Raw genomic sequence first — 17,898 nt, 5'->3', positions numbered from 1 at the left:
CCAGGACCAACCCTTGGGGCACTCCATTTGATAACAGCTGCCAACTAGACATGGAGCCATTGATCACTACCCATTGAGCCCGACAATCTAGCCAGCTTTCTATCCACCTTATAGTCCATTCATCCAGCCCATACTTCTTTAACTTGCTGGCAAGAATACTGTGGAAGACCGTATCAAAAGCTTTGCTAAAGTCAAGGAATAACACATCCATTGCTTTCCCCTCATCCACAAACCCAGTTATCTCCTCATAGAAGGCAATTAGGTTAGTCAGGCATGACTTGCCCTTGGTGAATCCATGCTGACTGTTCCTGATCACTTTCCTCTCCTCTAAGTGCTTCAGAATTGATTCCTTGAGGACCTGCTCCATGATTTTTCCAGGGACTGAGGTGAGGCTGACTGGCCTGTAGCTCCCCGGATCCTCCTCCTTCCCTCTTTTAAAGATGGGGACTACATTAGCCTTTTTCAAGTCATCCGGGACCTCCCCCGATCGCCAGGAGTTTTCAAAGATAATGGCCAATCGCTCTGCAGTCACATCCGCCAACTCCTTTAGCACCCTCGGATGCAGCGCATCCGGCCCATGGACTTGTGCTCATCTAGTTTTTCTAAATAGTCCCAAACCACTTCTTTCTCCACAGAGGGCTGGTCACCTCCTCCCTACACTGTGTTGCCCAGTGCAGCAGTCTGGGAGCTGACCTTGTTTGTGAAGACAGAGGCAAAAAAAGCAGTGAGTACATTAGCTTTTTTCACATCCTCTGTCGCTAGGTTGCCTCCCTCATTCAGTAAGGAGCCCACACTTTCCTTGACTTTCTTGTTGTTGCTAACATACCTGAAGAAACCCTTCTTGTTACTCTTAACATCTCTTGCTAGCTGCAACTCCAAGTGCGATTTGGCCTTCCTGATTTCACTCTTGCGTACCTGAGCAATATTTTTATACTTCTCCCTGGTCATTTGTCCAATCTTCCACTTCTTGTAAGCTTCTTCTTTGCATTTAAGATCAGCAAGGATTTCACTGTTAAGCCAAGCTGGTCGCCTGCCATATTTACTATTCTTTCTACACATCAGGATGTTTTTTTCCTACAACCTCAATAAGGATTCTTTAAAATACAGCCAGCTCTCCTGGACTCCTTTCCCCTCATGTTATTCTCCCAGGGGATCCTGCCCATCAGTTCCCTGAGGGAGTCAAAGTCTGCTTTTCTGAAGTCCAGGGTCCATATTCTGCTGCTCTCCTTTCTTCCTTGTGTCAGGATCCTCAACTCAACCATCTCATGGTCACCGTTTCCCAGGTTCCCGTCCACTTTTGCTTCCCCTACTAATTCTTCCCAGTTTGCGAGCAGCAGGTCTAGAAGAGCTCTGCCCCTAGTTGTTTCCTCCAGCACTTGCACCAGGAAATTATCCCCTACACTTTCCAAAAAGTTCCTGGATTGTCTGTGCACCACTGTATTGCTCTCCCAGCAGATATCAGGGTGATTAAAGTCTCCCATGAGAACCGGCGCCTGCGATCTAGTAACGTCTGCTAGTTGCCAGAAGAAAGCCTCATCCATCTCATCCCCCTGGTTTGGTGGTCTATAGCAGACTCCCACCACGACATCACCCTTGTTGCTTACACTTCTAAACTTAATCCAGAGACTCTCAGGTTTTTCTGCAGTTTCATACCGGAGCTCTGAGCAGTCATACTCCTCTCTTACATACAATGCAACTCCCCCACCTTTTCTGCCCTGCCTGTCCTTCCTGAACAGTTTATGATATAGAGACTTGCAATTTTGTTGTTTTGAGAGTGCTTTTTATATGGATTAGCTGTTTTTTCTGAGGTGGATGAATAGCTATTGTTTGGCTTGTCTTCCTTTGGTTTTTTTGTTCACGTGAAGCATAATTTTAGGCTCATTCCAGGTTTGTGGCCACTCAAAGAAACAATGTGCCATATTTCTGATCTACTCTTAACTAGTTTTAATGGTTCAGGTTTGCTTTAGAAAAGAATGCTTTATGCACATTTTAGAATGAATATTTTTGTGTTGAGTAGGCCTTGGGGAAGAGGCTATGGGGGGCATGGAGTTGGATTATTTGTATTGGGTTTGGAGTGGGGAGAGCAACTGTGGGGAGACGTGTGGAGGAAGCTGGGGTGTATGCAGAATTATGGTGGGAGAAACTGCAGTGAGGAGGATGAGATGGTGATTATAGCATTGTGATATTTATTTGCAGGATATTGAGGCATAACATAGCAAATAAAAGAAGCTTATTTTACTGGACTCAGGTGTAATCTACTCAGGACCGTAATTTAGTCTAATTTGAAAAGTTGCTAGCTTTTGAATTTGTGACATTGCTATAGAACATCATCTCCCAAAACTAAGTGATTGGGCAACAAAATGGCAAATGAAATTTAATGTGGATAAATGTAAAGTAATGCACATTGGAAAAAATAACCCCAACTATGCATACAATATGATGGGGGCTAATTTAGCTACAACGAATCAGGAAAAAGATCTTGGAGTCATCGTGGATAGTTCTCTGAAGATGTCCATGCAGTGTGCAGAAGCGGTCAAAAAAGCAAACAGGATGTTAGGAATCATTAAAAAGGGGATAGAGAATAAAACTGAGAATATATTATTGCCCTTATATAAATCGATGGTACGCCGACATCTTGAATACTGCATACAGATGTGGTCTCCTCATCTCAAAAAAGATATACTGGCACTAGAAAAGCTTCAGAGAAGGGCAACTAAAATGATTAGGGGTTTGGAGAGGGTCCCATATGAGGAGAGAGATCAAAGAGGCTAGGACTCTTCAGCTTGGAAAAGAGGAGACTAAGGGGGGATATGATAGAGGTATATAAAATTATGAGTGATGTGGAGAAAGTAGATAAGGAAAAGTTATTTACTTATTCCCATAATACAAGAACTAGGGGTCACCAAGTGAAATTAATAGGCAGCAGGTTTAAAACAAATAAAAGGAAGAAGTTCTTCACACAGCGCACAGTCAAATTGTGGAACTCCTTACCTGAGGAGGTTGTGAAGGCTAGGACTATAACAGCGTTTAAAAGAGAACTGGATAAATTCATGGTGGTTAAGTCCATTAATGGCTATTAGCCACGATGGGTAAGGAATGGTGTCCCTAGCCTCTGTTTGTCAGAGGGTGGAGATGGATGACAGGAGATTAATCACTTGATCATTACCTGTTAAGTTCACTCCCTCTGGGGAACCTGTCATTGGCCACTGTTGGTAGACAGGATACTGGGCTAGATGGACCTTTGGACTGACCCACTACGGCCGTTCTTATGTTATGTTCTCCAATTAATTTAATACATAGAGCATCAGATGAGTTGGAGATCTAAACTTTCTTCGAGCGATTTTTTTCTGTATAGGTTCCATTCTTGGTGCATGAACTTATGATCAGAATATTTTGGCCACCAGTGTCTGTTGGAACTGTCTCTGTGTCCCAAGTGCCCTCATACTTCCTATGGTGAATAAAAATCAATCTTTTAAAAAAATAGATTTTTTTAAAATTTAAATTAAAATACTTTTTTTCTTTTCGAAAAATAAACCTCTTTTAAAATTAAATTTGAATTGACAACCTCTCTTAAGGCCTACATTTGTAATCTCTTAAAATCATTTAAATTAAATAAAAATAATATTCAAACAGTACATGTTTGCTGACAAAATTTTAAAGAAGTTCAAATCACTGAACTGGTGGAAGTCACTATGGGATAAGCACCTGGAACTAGAAGAAGGCACCCAGTTCTTCTTTGAGAAGAGTCTCTGTGGGTGCTTCACTTGAGGTGAATGTGTGTCCCTGTGCCTTTGATTGGAGAATTTCAGCCGCAGTGGTCGTCTGGGTTGTGCATATACTCTCCCCGTCTCGTGCTGTTGTTGGCACCTATCTAGGGCCATGTGACCAGACTCCCCTCAGTTCCTTCTCAACCATCCTCAGCCTGAGACCGAGCTCCCCACAGTATTAAAATTGATAGTTATCTTTAGGATTAGAATAGTCTTCAGTACGCTTGTTAGATTTAGTTATCCCTTTCTCCCCTTTTCCCTTTACTTTCCTTCAAGTTTGAATACCCCTTAGGGCTGAACCGCTACAGTTTGGGCCATACCCAGTTCACCAGGCTTTAAGTGCTGTCTTTCCTGCCGGGATGCGATCCTGGTCTCTGACTGACACTCTTAGTGCATCTGGTGCCTAGTTGAGATACACATCTCACAAAAGTGCTCTCATTGCAGCAACTTAAAGGGTCGCGCCAGGAAGGACAGAGCCCTATGTCTTAAACTTATCCTGATGGAGAAGTCCCTGTGCCTGGCATCCAATCCCGGACAGCAGACCCTCTATGGACAATGGTCTCCTAAGACTCCTTCTGAAAGACATTTTTCACCCTCCTCACAGAGGAAGGCTCAATCCCCCCGAAAGGCAGCGAGAAAAAGAGCATCAACCTCCCCTCTTAAAGAGCCACCGAAAAAGAAACTATCTCCGGCTCATTTTATATCCTCGGTACCGACCACACCACAGCTGAGTACATATGAGGCACCTGAATCCTCTGGTACCACATGTACCGTGAAAGCCAGTGGCCTCGAAGTGGAGAGGCAAACAGAAGCCTACCTCTTCTGTCATGGCACCGATGGAGCTGCCTAAAGATGTGGCACTGCTCCACTCTTCACACGCTATGGTGCCACCTTCAGCCTCTCATAGCACAGAGTGCTCCCATGTCAGCCCCTTTTATTTATACTATGTCAAATCATTTAGAAACAGCATTTCAAATTCAAATTTGGCCAATTTTTAACTCCCTGAAGCATCTCCAAGACAATGCTGATAAACTACTGAAAAGAGAACAGAACAACAATAAGAGTTAGGGGAAACCGAATTCAAATAGTGGGAGAGAATATGCTCCCTTCCCTCTCTCAGATTAGAAAGGAAAGGTCTTTACATAAAGGTTGGTAGGGTGGGGCATTTCAGACCTTCATCACAGGAATCCTCTACTGTAATAGAAGAACCTGGTAAAATTTAAAGATTATTCACTATGCTAGAAGAAGTTTAGAAAATACTATTTATGCTACTGATGGCAACAGAGTGCTGTTGACATATAAGAAGTTTCCTAAATAAGTAACTATAGTACTTGTGAGCATGCAGACTTTAAATTCCTGTATTTGGGGTGTTTACACATACTGTTGCCAAAATACAACCTTAGATTCCTAGAAAACAGATTTCGCGTAGGAAGTTTGAATATCTGATAGACGGACAGATCTAGGGGAAAAAAAGGCCAAGTATTTTGATAATTATTCTAAAGAAAAAGTTTATTCCTGGCTGTGGATAAAAAATCATTCGCATTCTACAAGTGCACAAAATTGCTGCCAAAAACTCATTAGGTATACTTGGATATAACCCAAGGATGGACATTAGGTGTCAAAACCAACCCTGCTTCAGATAGCTGAGGTTTTAGAAGTTATATTACAGAGCACAAAAATCATGCTAGTGGACATGCTTTTATACATGAGAGATCAGATTTTATCCCAACAGACTTGAAATTAAATATCGTCTAATAAGTTTTTTTATAAATATCCAAATTGGTCTCCACCAATTTAAAGACAAACAAATTATAAAAATGAGTTTGCTAGTGCTCAGGCAGAGGCTGCTATTGATCAGCTGAACCGTCTGTGAAAAATCTTTCACAGAACGAAGAGTTCTCTTGACTTAAACATATGAGTTTGAAAAACAACTCAAACTTACTTCTGTTAATGCAGGAATTAGAATTCTTATCTGTGTGTGTTCTTCATATAAATCTTTCAGATTGCTCTGCTCTAGACTACAGACTATGCAAACAGGATTATGGACAGCGGCATATGAAAAAGTCTGTGTTTAATGACCAACTGCAGTCACATGAAAATAAGATTTGTTTTATTTTTCTGTGATTTAAATCCCAACCCCAAACCCTCAATGCCACAGAAATCACAATTCCATCAATAAAGCTGCATTAAGACAGAGATCCCAAGTTTAGACATGGGTCAGGCACAAGCCACTTTTGCAGCTCCTCTACATCCAGTTCTTTTTCTATGGTTGCTAGCAAGGAACCCTTGCTGGTCTTCCCTTCTTTTTTCAGGGCATTTTCAAGAGTATGTTACTGACACTCAAGCTATTTTGGCCCCACGGCCACTGGGAGCTGCGAGCGGCCATACCTGCTGACGCTCAGGAAAACAAAACGACTCAGGACTTGGGAGCGGAGCCCGGAGCTGGAGCGCAGAGCAGCTCTGGAGCAGTGGAACTGCAGGTTTTTGCCTGGAGCTGGAGCGGAGCCAGAGCATAGATCCAAAGCCCTGCGAAGCGTGTCGCGGCCCGCCAGGAGCTTACCGTGAACAAGCCGCGAAGCAAGTTTGGGAACCCCTTCTCTAGAGCAGGGGTTCCCAAACTGGGGTTCGTGAACCCCTGGGGGTTCACGAAATGTTACAGGGGGTTCTCGGGGGAAAAATTTCTTAATGGCGGACAGAGCTGTCCCTAGGGACCCCGGCACGGGGCCAGCAGCCTGGAGCCCCTGGACTTCCAAGAGCTAAGCAGATCAAAGCAAGCGTATCTAGCACACTGAGGAGATTTAAACTTCAAGACTTCTTATAAGAAAAGGAAAGGGAGGTGGATATTTTTTGCTTTTTAAAATTAAATAGGCAGCTAGTATTGTTTTTAAAATTATTAAGAACAAGTTTAAGCTTTGTTGTAACGTGCGTTGTTTGCCTGGACTGCTCAAGACCTGAATGCTTGTGTAGGAGGGACTCTTTGAGTTGGTTTCTTAAATATCTTCATGCTGTTTCACATCTGATACTCCTTGATGAAACATATGAGCCTTGTCTTATAACAGGCTTATTCAAGTGATACAAGCTATGAAAGTGAGATCTTGGAAGAGTGTTGCCGTTTTCATAATGTAATAAAAATACAGTAATGATAAATAATAATAAATAGTGTGTAATAAGCATGTCATAAAAACAAATATTATATTTCCAAGATCACTGCTTTTATAATTTATACTCAGGTAAAGGAGAAAATCCCTGGAAATATTCATTTTTAGGAGGGGGTTCGCAAGACTTGACATTTTAGTGAAAGGGGTTCACAGGCTGTAAAAGTTTGGGAACCACTGCTGTAGAGGGATTTCTAGGGAATCAGCAACTTGTTTTAAACCTGTTGCCTATTAATTTAATTTGGTGACATCTGGTCCTGGTGACTTATTACTATCAAATACATCAATCTGTTCCAAAACCTCATCTATTGCTACATCAATCTGGGACTGTTACTCAGATTTGTCACCTACAAAGAATGTCTCATATGTGGGAATCTCCCTACCGTCATCTGCAGTGAAGACTGATGTAAAGAATTCTGTGATCTGTGTTGTACAGGAGGTCAAATTAGATGATCACAATGGACCTGTCTGGGATTGGAATCTATGAAAGGAGCCTACATTAAAGCTTGTTAAAATTCAGATATAGTTGTAATATGCCAGTGTTGCAGTTCCCACTTTAAAATGGCAAAAAATACGTGCAAATGTGAAAGGGCTGCCAAGGCTCTCTGTACAAGTAAAAATATAATTTTTACAGAATTTTCAGAAGAAAGTATCTTCCCTAGGTTTATTTTTCTAGTGATTCAAGTCTCTGTTTGTAGGGTCAGGCTACATTTCCCCTTATGATATAAGCAAACATAGGAATAAGGGTAGAATTATCAAAAGAAACTAAAGGGATTAAGTGTACAACTGTCATTGAAATTCAGTTGAAGCTGGGTGCTTTAGATCCCTTTAGACTCTTTGGAAAATCCCATCCTGAATATTCTGGTGGTAACTGAAACATGCTTCATAGAAATCTGGCACGCTTCACGGTTCTGTGATCCAGGAGTATCTCATGACGGGCCTTCTCTTATTTCCCTTTCCATCAGCTCCAGTCCAACTGCCTCTCACCTATCCTAAGAGAAGGACACACCATAGTGAGAGGGAGCAGAGGAGTGTTATACAGTCCAACAGCTAAAAGTCCTCAACCCTTTTAGCTGAGGGTAGGGGTGGTTTGGAGGACCAGCTGAGATACGGGTGGTGGAGGAGGAAGAGATCTGTAAAATACCTAAAATTTGTCTGCAGGTACATGTAAGTGTCTGGATCCTATAAGCCTAGTGGACCCCAGGCCATCAGCTTATTTTTAAAATATTGTGTGTGGAAAATAACTTAAAACGTTGGCAGCTTTCATTGATGGTTATAAGAAAATTAGAGGCAGGGGCGGCTCTATGTGTTTTGCCGCCCCAAGCACAGCAGTCAGGCGGCTTTCAGCGGCACGCCTGCGGGCGATCCGCTGGTCACGCCAATTCGGCGGCATGCCTGCAGGAGGTCCGCCGGTCCCGCGGCTTCGGCGTACCTGCTGCCGAATCCGCGGGACCGGCGGACTTCCTGCAGACATGCTGCCAAAGGCAGCCTGACTGCCACCCTCACAGGGACTGGTGGGCCGCCCCAGGCACGTGCTTGCTGCGCTGGTGCCTGGAACTGCCCCTGATTAGAGGAAGGCACACTATTTTGTCTGAGTGAGGAAGTGACAGAGCAGCCTTCTGGAGAGGAACTTACACTAATGAACTGGGCCTGGAGAGTATCCAGGCCTCTGCTCAGGATACTGGATATTTCCTCGCTACATACAGACTTTTTAGAGCAGCTGCAGAGCTGGTGAAAATGTAAGAGAGAACTTTTGATTTCTGCAGGCTGATTTAGGAGCTTCTCCCCAATAAGGAGAGGATGAGAAAGCAAACAACTTGTGACAGATGTGTAGTCACGTTGTTTAGTGCATTATTGGAAGGCGTTCAGATATTACGATGAGTAGTGCGGTATAAAAACCTATATAGAATAGAAGATTTCGGCTTCACGAATTCCAGTAGGCCAGGTATTGACCAAGACTTGCTCCGTGTAGATGCAGCTGGCCCTGTGATAGAGTAGGATTCTGAAATGTGCATAAGTGGTCTTAAAAATTTGTGATCCCCATGATCACACCTAATTTAAAACCTGTATTGAACCTGCCCAGGTCAATTACTGATGCATGTCATACTTAATAGTTTGCACTTAAAAGAAGAGTTGGAAGAGAAAGAAGGAAAGTAGAAGGGGTGGGGGAATGAACAAAGAGAAACCCAGAAGACTGATTTTTTTTTCTCTCTCATAGTAGTTGCACAGGTTTGCTAATCATGTTGCAGAATGCCTATCTTGAAATTACCTACCTGTGGTTAAGGGAACATGCCTCATCTATCTTAGCTACATCTACAATATCTTTGGAAATGATACTGCTGTTACCTAGCAAAATTAGTTTGCTCTTTGAAATATGATTATTGCTTTGGTAGAGGGCTGGGATACAATGACTTCAAGTCATTTTTGTACTTCTGTGAAAGTGTCCTGTGGGTAGACTTTAAAGGGTTCATTTGGGGAGCCAGATTTGTTCAGCACTAAGCAGAGGTTGAAAAGATGAGGAGTCAGGTTGTTCTTTCATGCAATTTCTACTGAATCAATCCTTTGGATAGTAATTTTGTTGTTTTTCAGCAAGAAGTGTGCTCCAGTAATTATAAACAATCTGTTTTTGTTTGTTTGTTAGTTTCTAGTGCCAAACTGAAAAGGAAAAAGAACTGGTTTGGAACAGCCATTTATACAGAATTAGCTGCAGATGGAGAAATCAAGAAAACAGCAAAATCAAATAGTTCTTCAAATCCAAAATGGGATGAACAGTTAACTGTGTAAGTAGAAAAGCTTTTTCTAACTTTGTAAAATATAATTTATTAATCAAACATTAGAGACAAATATTTACCAAACTCTGCTGTTGGCTGCATACACACAACTTCCTTTAATTTAATTGAAAGTTGCATTTATCTAATGGCAATATTTGTCCTAAAATAACTGTTGTTGCTCAATGTGTATATGAGGTGTCTTGGCAAGATTATTTCTAAACAGGAGTGGGATATCTTTATATGCACTTGATGTACGCCTGTATATCTCTTGCACTATGGACTGTGTTCAGCTCAGTCCATGCTGTGTAGGAATGCTTACAGGATGTTGCCAGCTGGATGCATCAGTAATCTTGTTCTCACCCATAGACAAACAGAAATCATGTTGCTGGATAGAGATCTTGTTTTGAAGGATACCTATTCTTGGGATCCCACATTGTCTTTAATTGGCAGGCAATCAAGCAGTTTTTACTTGTGACTTGTGTGAAGCTCTATTTGGATGGAAATTCAAATCAAGTAAAAAAACCAAAACCATCATTTAAATTTTTTTCATACATAAAATGAGTTTAAAACTGATGGATACATAAGAAAGTTTAACAAAAGCTTATCAAAACATGTTTTGCATTTAAAACTAACTAATTTATTCAACAAAATAAGTATCTGTAGTTAGTCAGTTGAACTGATTATTTTGGGTCACTGTGTCCTTTAGGATTTTAAAATTTGTAGTGCTCATCCTCTCACACCTGATTGCCTGCCAATTAAAGACAATGTGGGATCCCAAGAATAGATTCATAGATTCTAGGACTGGAAGGGACCTCGAGAGGTCATCGAGTCCAGTCCCCTGCCCGCATGGCAGGACCAAATACTGTCTAGACCATCCCATAGGTATCCTTCAAAACAAGATCTCAAATACAGCATGGGGCCAACGTTGTTCAAAACCTTAAACTAGCTCTATTGATTTTCTTTAAAGTAATGTAAATAAGTAATGTAAAGTAATTCTTTAATAGATGAACATATTGTAGGCAGACAACATAGATCATGGTTACTAAAAATGAATATTGTAGGCAGACAACATAGATCATGGTTACTAAAACGAATGAGCAAATATGCTGCTTCATTCAGAACAAGTTGTAAGTAACACAGATCTACTAAAAACCCAGCTAAAAGAAAATTACATCAATGTCATCACAATGGTCTGCAGTGTTTACGCAAGGTCATTTGCTTCCCCTGATATCTTAGCTAATTTCTCCCAACTTTTAAAAAAACCCAAAACTTTCCCCCAAAAGTGTTTGTAATATAACCACTGTTTGTTCCATTTTGATTACCTTGCCTCTTTCCTCCAATGGTGTATTTTAGTCTCATCACTTGGGGTGGGTTTTTTGTTTTAATTTTCAGAGCATTTTTTAAAATTGTTTTTAATATTGTATATTGTGTGTGTGTTCAATTCATAACTTAGTATGTTTGAGGGCATCTGAGCAATGGTGGCTATTCAGCGTTCTCTCTAATGATACAAGCTGAAAATCAAATCTAGCATTTTTTTCCTATTGACAAATATTGGAAATAAGTTTGTATTTAAAATTCTGTATGGGGGGGAAAATGAATTTTTTAAAAAACAAAAAACTGTGAAATTGATGCATAACTGAAATCTGTGTTTAATGTAAGTAGTTATGCTCCCAAGTATTTTCACACTATTGTAATAACATACCTTAGTCCTGATCTGTGTTTGAGATGTTACGTTGATTTTTCTGTTTCATGGTGCTTTTGTGATATAGCTTTTAAAAAATAAAATAAACCTTAGTCACTACCAGTAATTACAGTAGTTATGGAAAAACTGATTAAAATAGATAATACATTTATAATAATGAAAGATGAGTACCTACAGCTTAATTTAAAAATAAATATTTTATATACAGGAATGTGACTCCACAGACTACGTTGGAATTTCGAGTGTGGAGCCATCACACTTTAAAAGCTGATGTTTTATTAGGAAGAGCCACTGTAGACTTGAGACAAGCTTTGGAAATACACAATAGAAAATGTAAGTTTTCATGGAGGGCATATTGATTAAGGGAAAAAATTAATTGATTATTTCAGTTACATTAATTTTGGCAGTTTTGATGTAATGACAAAAAATTATCATATAATTAAAACAGACCTTCATGGCCTGTCTCTTTGGGTTATAGAGAGAGATTTAAATTTATAGTGCAAGATAAATGTTTTCAAATAATAGTATATGAAATAACTACAGAAAAAAGTGAGAGGAAACTACACCTCTACCCCGATATAATGCGACCCGATATAACACGAATACGCACTCCAGTGGATCAAAGCAAGTTCGATATAACACGGTTTCACCTATAACACGGTAACATTTTTTTGGCTCCAGAGAACAGCGTTCTATCGAGGTAGAGGTGTATTAAATAAAGATATGGGGATACATATTTTCTCTGATTAGTTACAGAATTTCCATTGTTCAGCAGGATCTATTGGAACCCCCCCAAAATGGCCAAATGTTTCATGCAACCCCCAGAATGGAAAAATGTTTAACCATGTACAAGGCTCTCTAGTCTTCCCTGAATTCATAACTTAACAGGCCAAATTTCACTCCACTGTGATAGATGGTATTAGAACCCAATGTTGAACAAAATAATTGACCCTTCCTTCAGGATGGATTGATTATAAATCACTGATTTTAAGCATGATTTAAATCCGCATGCTGGAAATCTTGATTTAAATAATTGATTTTAATCATGTTTTGCATTTGTACTGCTTAATTATTTTCCTGAAGGAAGGTTATTTCTCATTTGTTGGTAACCATTAAAACATGTAGATTTGCGACTAAATATAGACTTCACACTAAATTTAGTGTCGCTCTTTGCTAATTAGGAGGATACACTATATTTATACACATTTATGTAAGCAGTTATATAGCTTATCTTATGTTTATTCAAATTCTTAATTTTTACATTATTTCATTATGTTAGAAAACAGTGAATGATGTATTTCTTATTTACTAGATTGTTTTTACTTGTGTGAAACTCTATTTGGATGGAAATTCAAATTAAATTAAAACATTTAAATTTTTTTCATACATAAAATGAGTTTAAAAGTCATGAATACATAAGAAAGTTTAACAAAAGCTTATCAAAACATTTTTTGCATTTAAAACTAACTGATTTATCCAACAAAATAAGTATCTGTAGTTAGTCAATTGAACTGATTATTTTGGGTTACTGTGTCCTTTAGGATTTTAAAATTTGTAGCGCTCATCGTCTCACACCTGGTTTTTATTCATTGGACGAGGAAAACAAGTTTTCCTGGTTTTTCAAACCCTCTTGGCTTCTTAGCTTTGAATGAATTAGTCATTAAACGTAACTAGTTGAATAAAGTGTAATGAAGAAATTATTCTCTGTGCACCAGCAGTAGAGGCTACTAGTGTCAAAAGCTGGTTTAGCGCGTCGTCAAATTCTGGTTCCAGATGCTTAGCCAGTGACTTGCACCAGTTCAAAGGTTTGACTTTCTTTAAAACTTGGTGGCAAACATAAAAAATATACATAATTAATATTTTTGTATTTAGTTTAAATGATTTTAATAGATCATAATAGATTTAGGCTTTAACACAGATTGTCTATTTCAAATTTAATTTTAAATAGGTTTATGTTTTAAAATAAAACTGTATTTAATTTAAATGATGATTTTTGTAAATCAGTTTAATTTTTATTCATCTTTGTTCCTTTGAGTACATTAGTGATTATCACCTACATTTTCTCTTGCATAAGGCAGCCTCCCTGATACCTATTGCCCCTGCCAGAAGAGCTAATGAGCTACAAGATTTTTATGTCTTGTTCTCCTTTCTTAATTTTTTCATTAGAGGATTAAATTTCTTTTAAATTTCACCCCAAAATGGCATTGAAATCCTAGATAAACCAATAGCTCAAATTCATTTTTCCCAATCTATAGATGTCATACAAAACCTCAGAATTTATAATGAGGGAAAACTGAGAGTGTAAAAAGGGTTTCTTTACATCTTTCTCACTTATTACAAGACATCCAAAGCGGAACCCACCTCTAAGTGCGATGTCTTCATTAGTATTATGAAGATGTCAGACGTGGCTCCATAGTTAAACATGTTTTCTGTTTTGCACTTAGAGCAGAGATTCAACCTTGTTTATGTGTTAAATATACAGAATATTCTCTCCAAAATTTAGTGCTTCCTCTTTGAGCTCAGAAAATTTAAGTATATCCAGAATTGAGTTATAATTAATTTAAAAATGGGTTCTTGAAGTAATTTAACGTTAGATTTTTTTTGTCCCAAATAATCTTAGTAACATCATAGCACAATCTTCAAACTTTCCATATAGAGAAGATACAATTTTTTAAAAACGCTGATACATATCTTAAAACAATTAGAAATATCTTATGGTAGCATTCACTTTGGATTTCTTGTTTAGTGTTTGTGTATGACATTTTTGTAATAAAAAAAGGGAAATTCTAAGACAAAAGGACTACATCAAGATTTGAGATGTAATTAAGGTTCATAAATAACCTTAACTCTGCCCTGTAAGATGAGAGGGGAAACTAATGGAAACTATTTTTAAAGATGCAGCTAATCTGAGACCACAAATACTAAAATCCCTACAACATAAGTGGTGGTATTGTCTGACCTTGCTACAGATGACTGTTAAGATTATTTATTTTCATCCTTAATGTGTTTGCATTTCTTTTAAGTATAACTTAAGTGTAAGTTCAAATTTTCTGGATTTGTAATGCTTGGTTTTTCTTTGAGTGCTTGCTCGTGTTCATTCCATTCTGCAACATGCACCGTATCATGGCACAGAACGTCATTGCCCTCGTGCAGATCCCCAGCCTGTCAGTCCTATTGGTTCAATACAGATGTTTAATTGGAATTATTTTTTAGACTCTGATAAATGGGTTAAAATGTAGGGCAGGGTTTTTTTGTTTGTTTTTAACTGGTCTAGTAATACTCTTCAGAGTTGGGATCTGTATGTTAGTGACAGAAAATTATCTAGTATCAGAGGGGTAGCCGTGTTAGTCTGGATCTGTAAAAAGCAACAGAGAGTCCTGTGGCACCTTTAAGACTAACAGATGTATTGGAGCATCAGATGTATTGGAGCATCGGATGACATGCATCCGACAAAGTAGACATTCACCCACGAAAGCTGATGCTCCAATACATCTGTTAGCCTTAAAGGTGCCACAGGACTCTGTTGCTTTTTACAGAAAATTATCAGTGACTTTATATTTTTTTAATTTATTTATTATTTTGTATTTACTACCTACTTAGATCCACATTTTCCCTCCTTCCCATTGGTCTTTGGAGATAGTCAAGAATTGAGCACAAGTTTTGTGTATCTAATAGTTTTAGCTCCCTGTACCTTGTAAAGCATGTATCCAGGTTCACAGTCCAGAATTTAGTTATAGCTTCTTTAAACATTTTGGGTTTGTGAAACCGGCACAAGATTCCAAAAATGGACCATGGGAACAATAAGCTTGGAGAAGTCCAAGTAAATAATCTATCTGAAGCACTAAGCCTGTATGGAGCCAATAGTATATATGCTAGAAACTACCTAATCTAACCATTTCTTTTGCAGTAGGTATTAGGAGTCTATAACCTCGGTGTAAATTGACATAACTCCATTGACTTGAGTGGGTGCTCTGCTGAATTATAACCAGCTGAGGATCTGGCACTATGTTTTTTCTCCAACAAACTACATAATTGTTCAAAACCTCACACACCCTTAATTGGAATCCCTGATTTTCTGTAAAACCATGCCAATTTTTATGTTTAGCTGTCCACTATCTACTCTGAAGTTGCAGTGACACATGGAGATTCTTGGGGTGAAATCCTGGCTCTACTGAAGTGAATGGGAGTTTTGCCATTGACTCAGTGAGGCCAGGATTTCATCATTTATCTGTCATCAAGTGTCCTGAGGTTTCAACAGCGGAGTTCCATAAATGCTTGCCATATTCCAGATGTCTTTTGCTGACCTATCCCCGTCCTAGAAATTTACAGTGTGACTTATATCAGCAAAAGTTGTATGTAAAGCTGGACTCCTATTTATGGACTCTACAGTGTACATAATCAAACATGATGATGTAACCCATGTGATTTTAGGGTTCCCTGCTCTGAGGGAATAGAAAGCAGCAAAATAATAGAAATGCATCTTATTTAAATCAAATCTTAATTAATTACTTTATTCAGCAAGCTAGTTCGTAAAATTACAAATTGGCAAAACCTGAAGACTTAGAAGAAATAGAAGATGTATCCGTAATATATATATATTAGAATAAATCTATATATAACTTTTTCTTCAAGTAGCAGAGAAAACGCTGTGTGTGTGTGTGTGTGTGTGTGTGTGTGTGTATATATATATATATATATATGTATATATATATATATATATATATATATGTATATGTATGTTTGTGTGTGTATATAGGTATATGTATGTGTGTGTGTATATAGTGTGTAGAATTTTTATATGTAATATAACTTTGTACAAAATATTTTTAGTATGTTTTTGTGGGGGAAACTATTTAATGCTGAATTTATTCTTTTTCCCTTTGTAGTGGAGGGGGTGAAAGAACAATTGAAACTCTCCTTAGAAAACAAGAGTGGCATGGTGCAAACAGGTGAACTGACAGTTGTGCTTGATGGTTTGGTTGTTGAACAAGAATCTCTTACAAACCGCAGTTCACCAGCAGCCAGTAAGTTAAATTAGTAAAATAAAACCCATATGTTTTTGTTAACATTTTAAAAGAAGAAAAAATCTATTTAATGTATTTCTTATTGTTTAGTAGAAGTCCAGCAAAATGGTGATGCTATACATGAAAACAGAGAAATTTTGGCAAGAACTACATCCAGGTTTGAATTTATTATTATTTTTTACTTTTTGCAGTATTTGACGTATAATGGCTATTGTTTCATTTTAAATGACATAATTGAATTTTGCACAGGGGACCAGGTTTTGACTTTCAGGCCTACACTCCCTTGGACTCCGTTTGTAGTGTTGCTTGAGTAAGGAAGGATTGCAGCACCAAGGGCCCAGTGCTGTAAATTTGCACATGACTAACTTTATTCATGTGGGTGTTCCATTGAGTTCATGTGGATTACTTAGATTAGGTGAATGTAGCTGTTCAGCTTACATCTCTGTTCTTCTGCTGGTAATAGGGTAGCTTGTGCCTTGTTCTCCAGGTAAGTGGTCAACCTCTTGATGGTTTAGTTTAGTCTTCTGCCAAAACATATAAGTCCATCTGACCAAACATAGAGTCCACCTGGCTTTGAAATCTGTGAAGTGCTGCACTGGAGCTCAGTGGATCAGGAACTGTGAATCTGGTATTGAGTGCTGAGCTCCTTGCTACCTCCTGCTGCTGTGTAAGAGCCAGGCGTAGTGCCTTTCTACTACCTTCCTCCTTTAAAATGCTATTGCAAGAGAGGAGGGAAGAAAAGGTCCTGTGTCCCCCATCCGGTCTTCTCCCTCCCCCCTCCCAACTAGCTCTTTCAAGGCCTGATCTGGTGCCCATTGAAGTCAATGGAAGGACTCCCATTGACTTAAATAGTTATTGAAAAAAGCCTTCAAAGCAAAGAACTTGCCCACCTAAACCTGAAATGGGGAAGAGAGCCTTGAGTTTGATGTAGAGAGACCCACAAGCTTCATCTAAGAACAAAGGGCTCCAGGAGAATAATAGAAACAGGCCACACTTGGTCCTCAAACAGCAGTAGAAGGGGAGCAAGGAGTTCATTACTAAAACTAGCTTTATTGTTACTGGACCACCCAGCAACCTTGCAGTGATTTCCTTACCTTGCTACTTTCCTTCCATGTGTGTGGTTTTGCTCCCTCTCAGCTGCTACAGATCTGGGGGATGGACACAAGTTGTTCTTCCCTGCCCATCCCACTACTGTCCCCTTTATATGTGGAGGTTTGTCTCTGGATCCCCTTGGCCACTAAATATTACTGGGGTGAGGACTCAAAAGTGTTATTCCCCAGCTTTCTCTAGCATCTTGGGGACTATAATTTTCTTCCTCCTCCTTCCTTTCCACAAGATATTGCCCCAGATTTTTTGAAGATGGATCAGCTATACCTTCACAGTCCTCCGTCCTGATCTCTTTGGATGTTTGATCTTTGAAGCAGCAGTATTCCCTTGTCTTCAGACAATTTGTGTTGCCCCTAATGCTGTTTTTGTACT

The 17,898-nt window shown here is 39.0% G+C and overlaps 1 protein-coding gene across 3 annotated transcripts in view; it reads left to right on the top strand.

Annotated features, from left to right (window-relative positions):
• Nucleotides 1-17,898, top strand: part of WWP1 (WW domain containing E3 ubiquitin protein ligase 1) — a 145,801-nt gene that overhangs the window by 38,045 nt on the left and 89,858 nt on the right. For 2 of the 3 annotated variants that reach the window (XM_054017546.1, XM_054017544.1), the window contains exons 3-6: nt 9,564-9,702; nt 11,604-11,728; nt 16,282-16,419; nt 16,510-16,576. In XM_054017546.1, coding sequence (XP_053873521.1) covers nt 9,564-9,702; nt 11,604-11,728; nt 16,282-16,419; nt 16,510-16,576 — 469 coding nt within the window. The remainder of the gene's footprint in view (nt 1-9,563; nt 9,703-11,603; nt 11,729-16,281; nt 16,420-16,509; nt 16,577-17,898) is intronic. The other variant, XM_054017547.1, reaches the window with a different exon arrangement.

The sequence above is a fragment of the Malaclemys terrapin genome, chromosome 2 (genome assembly GCF_027887155.1).
Source record: "Malaclemys terrapin pileata isolate rMalTer1 chromosome 2, rMalTer1.hap1, whole genome shotgun sequence".
In the NCBI taxonomy this organism is placed as follows: Eukaryota; Metazoa; Chordata; order Testudines; family Emydidae; genus Malaclemys; species Malaclemys terrapin.
Note: the sequence above shows the minus strand (reverse complement) of the source record. Positions and strands in the feature narration are given on the sequence as shown.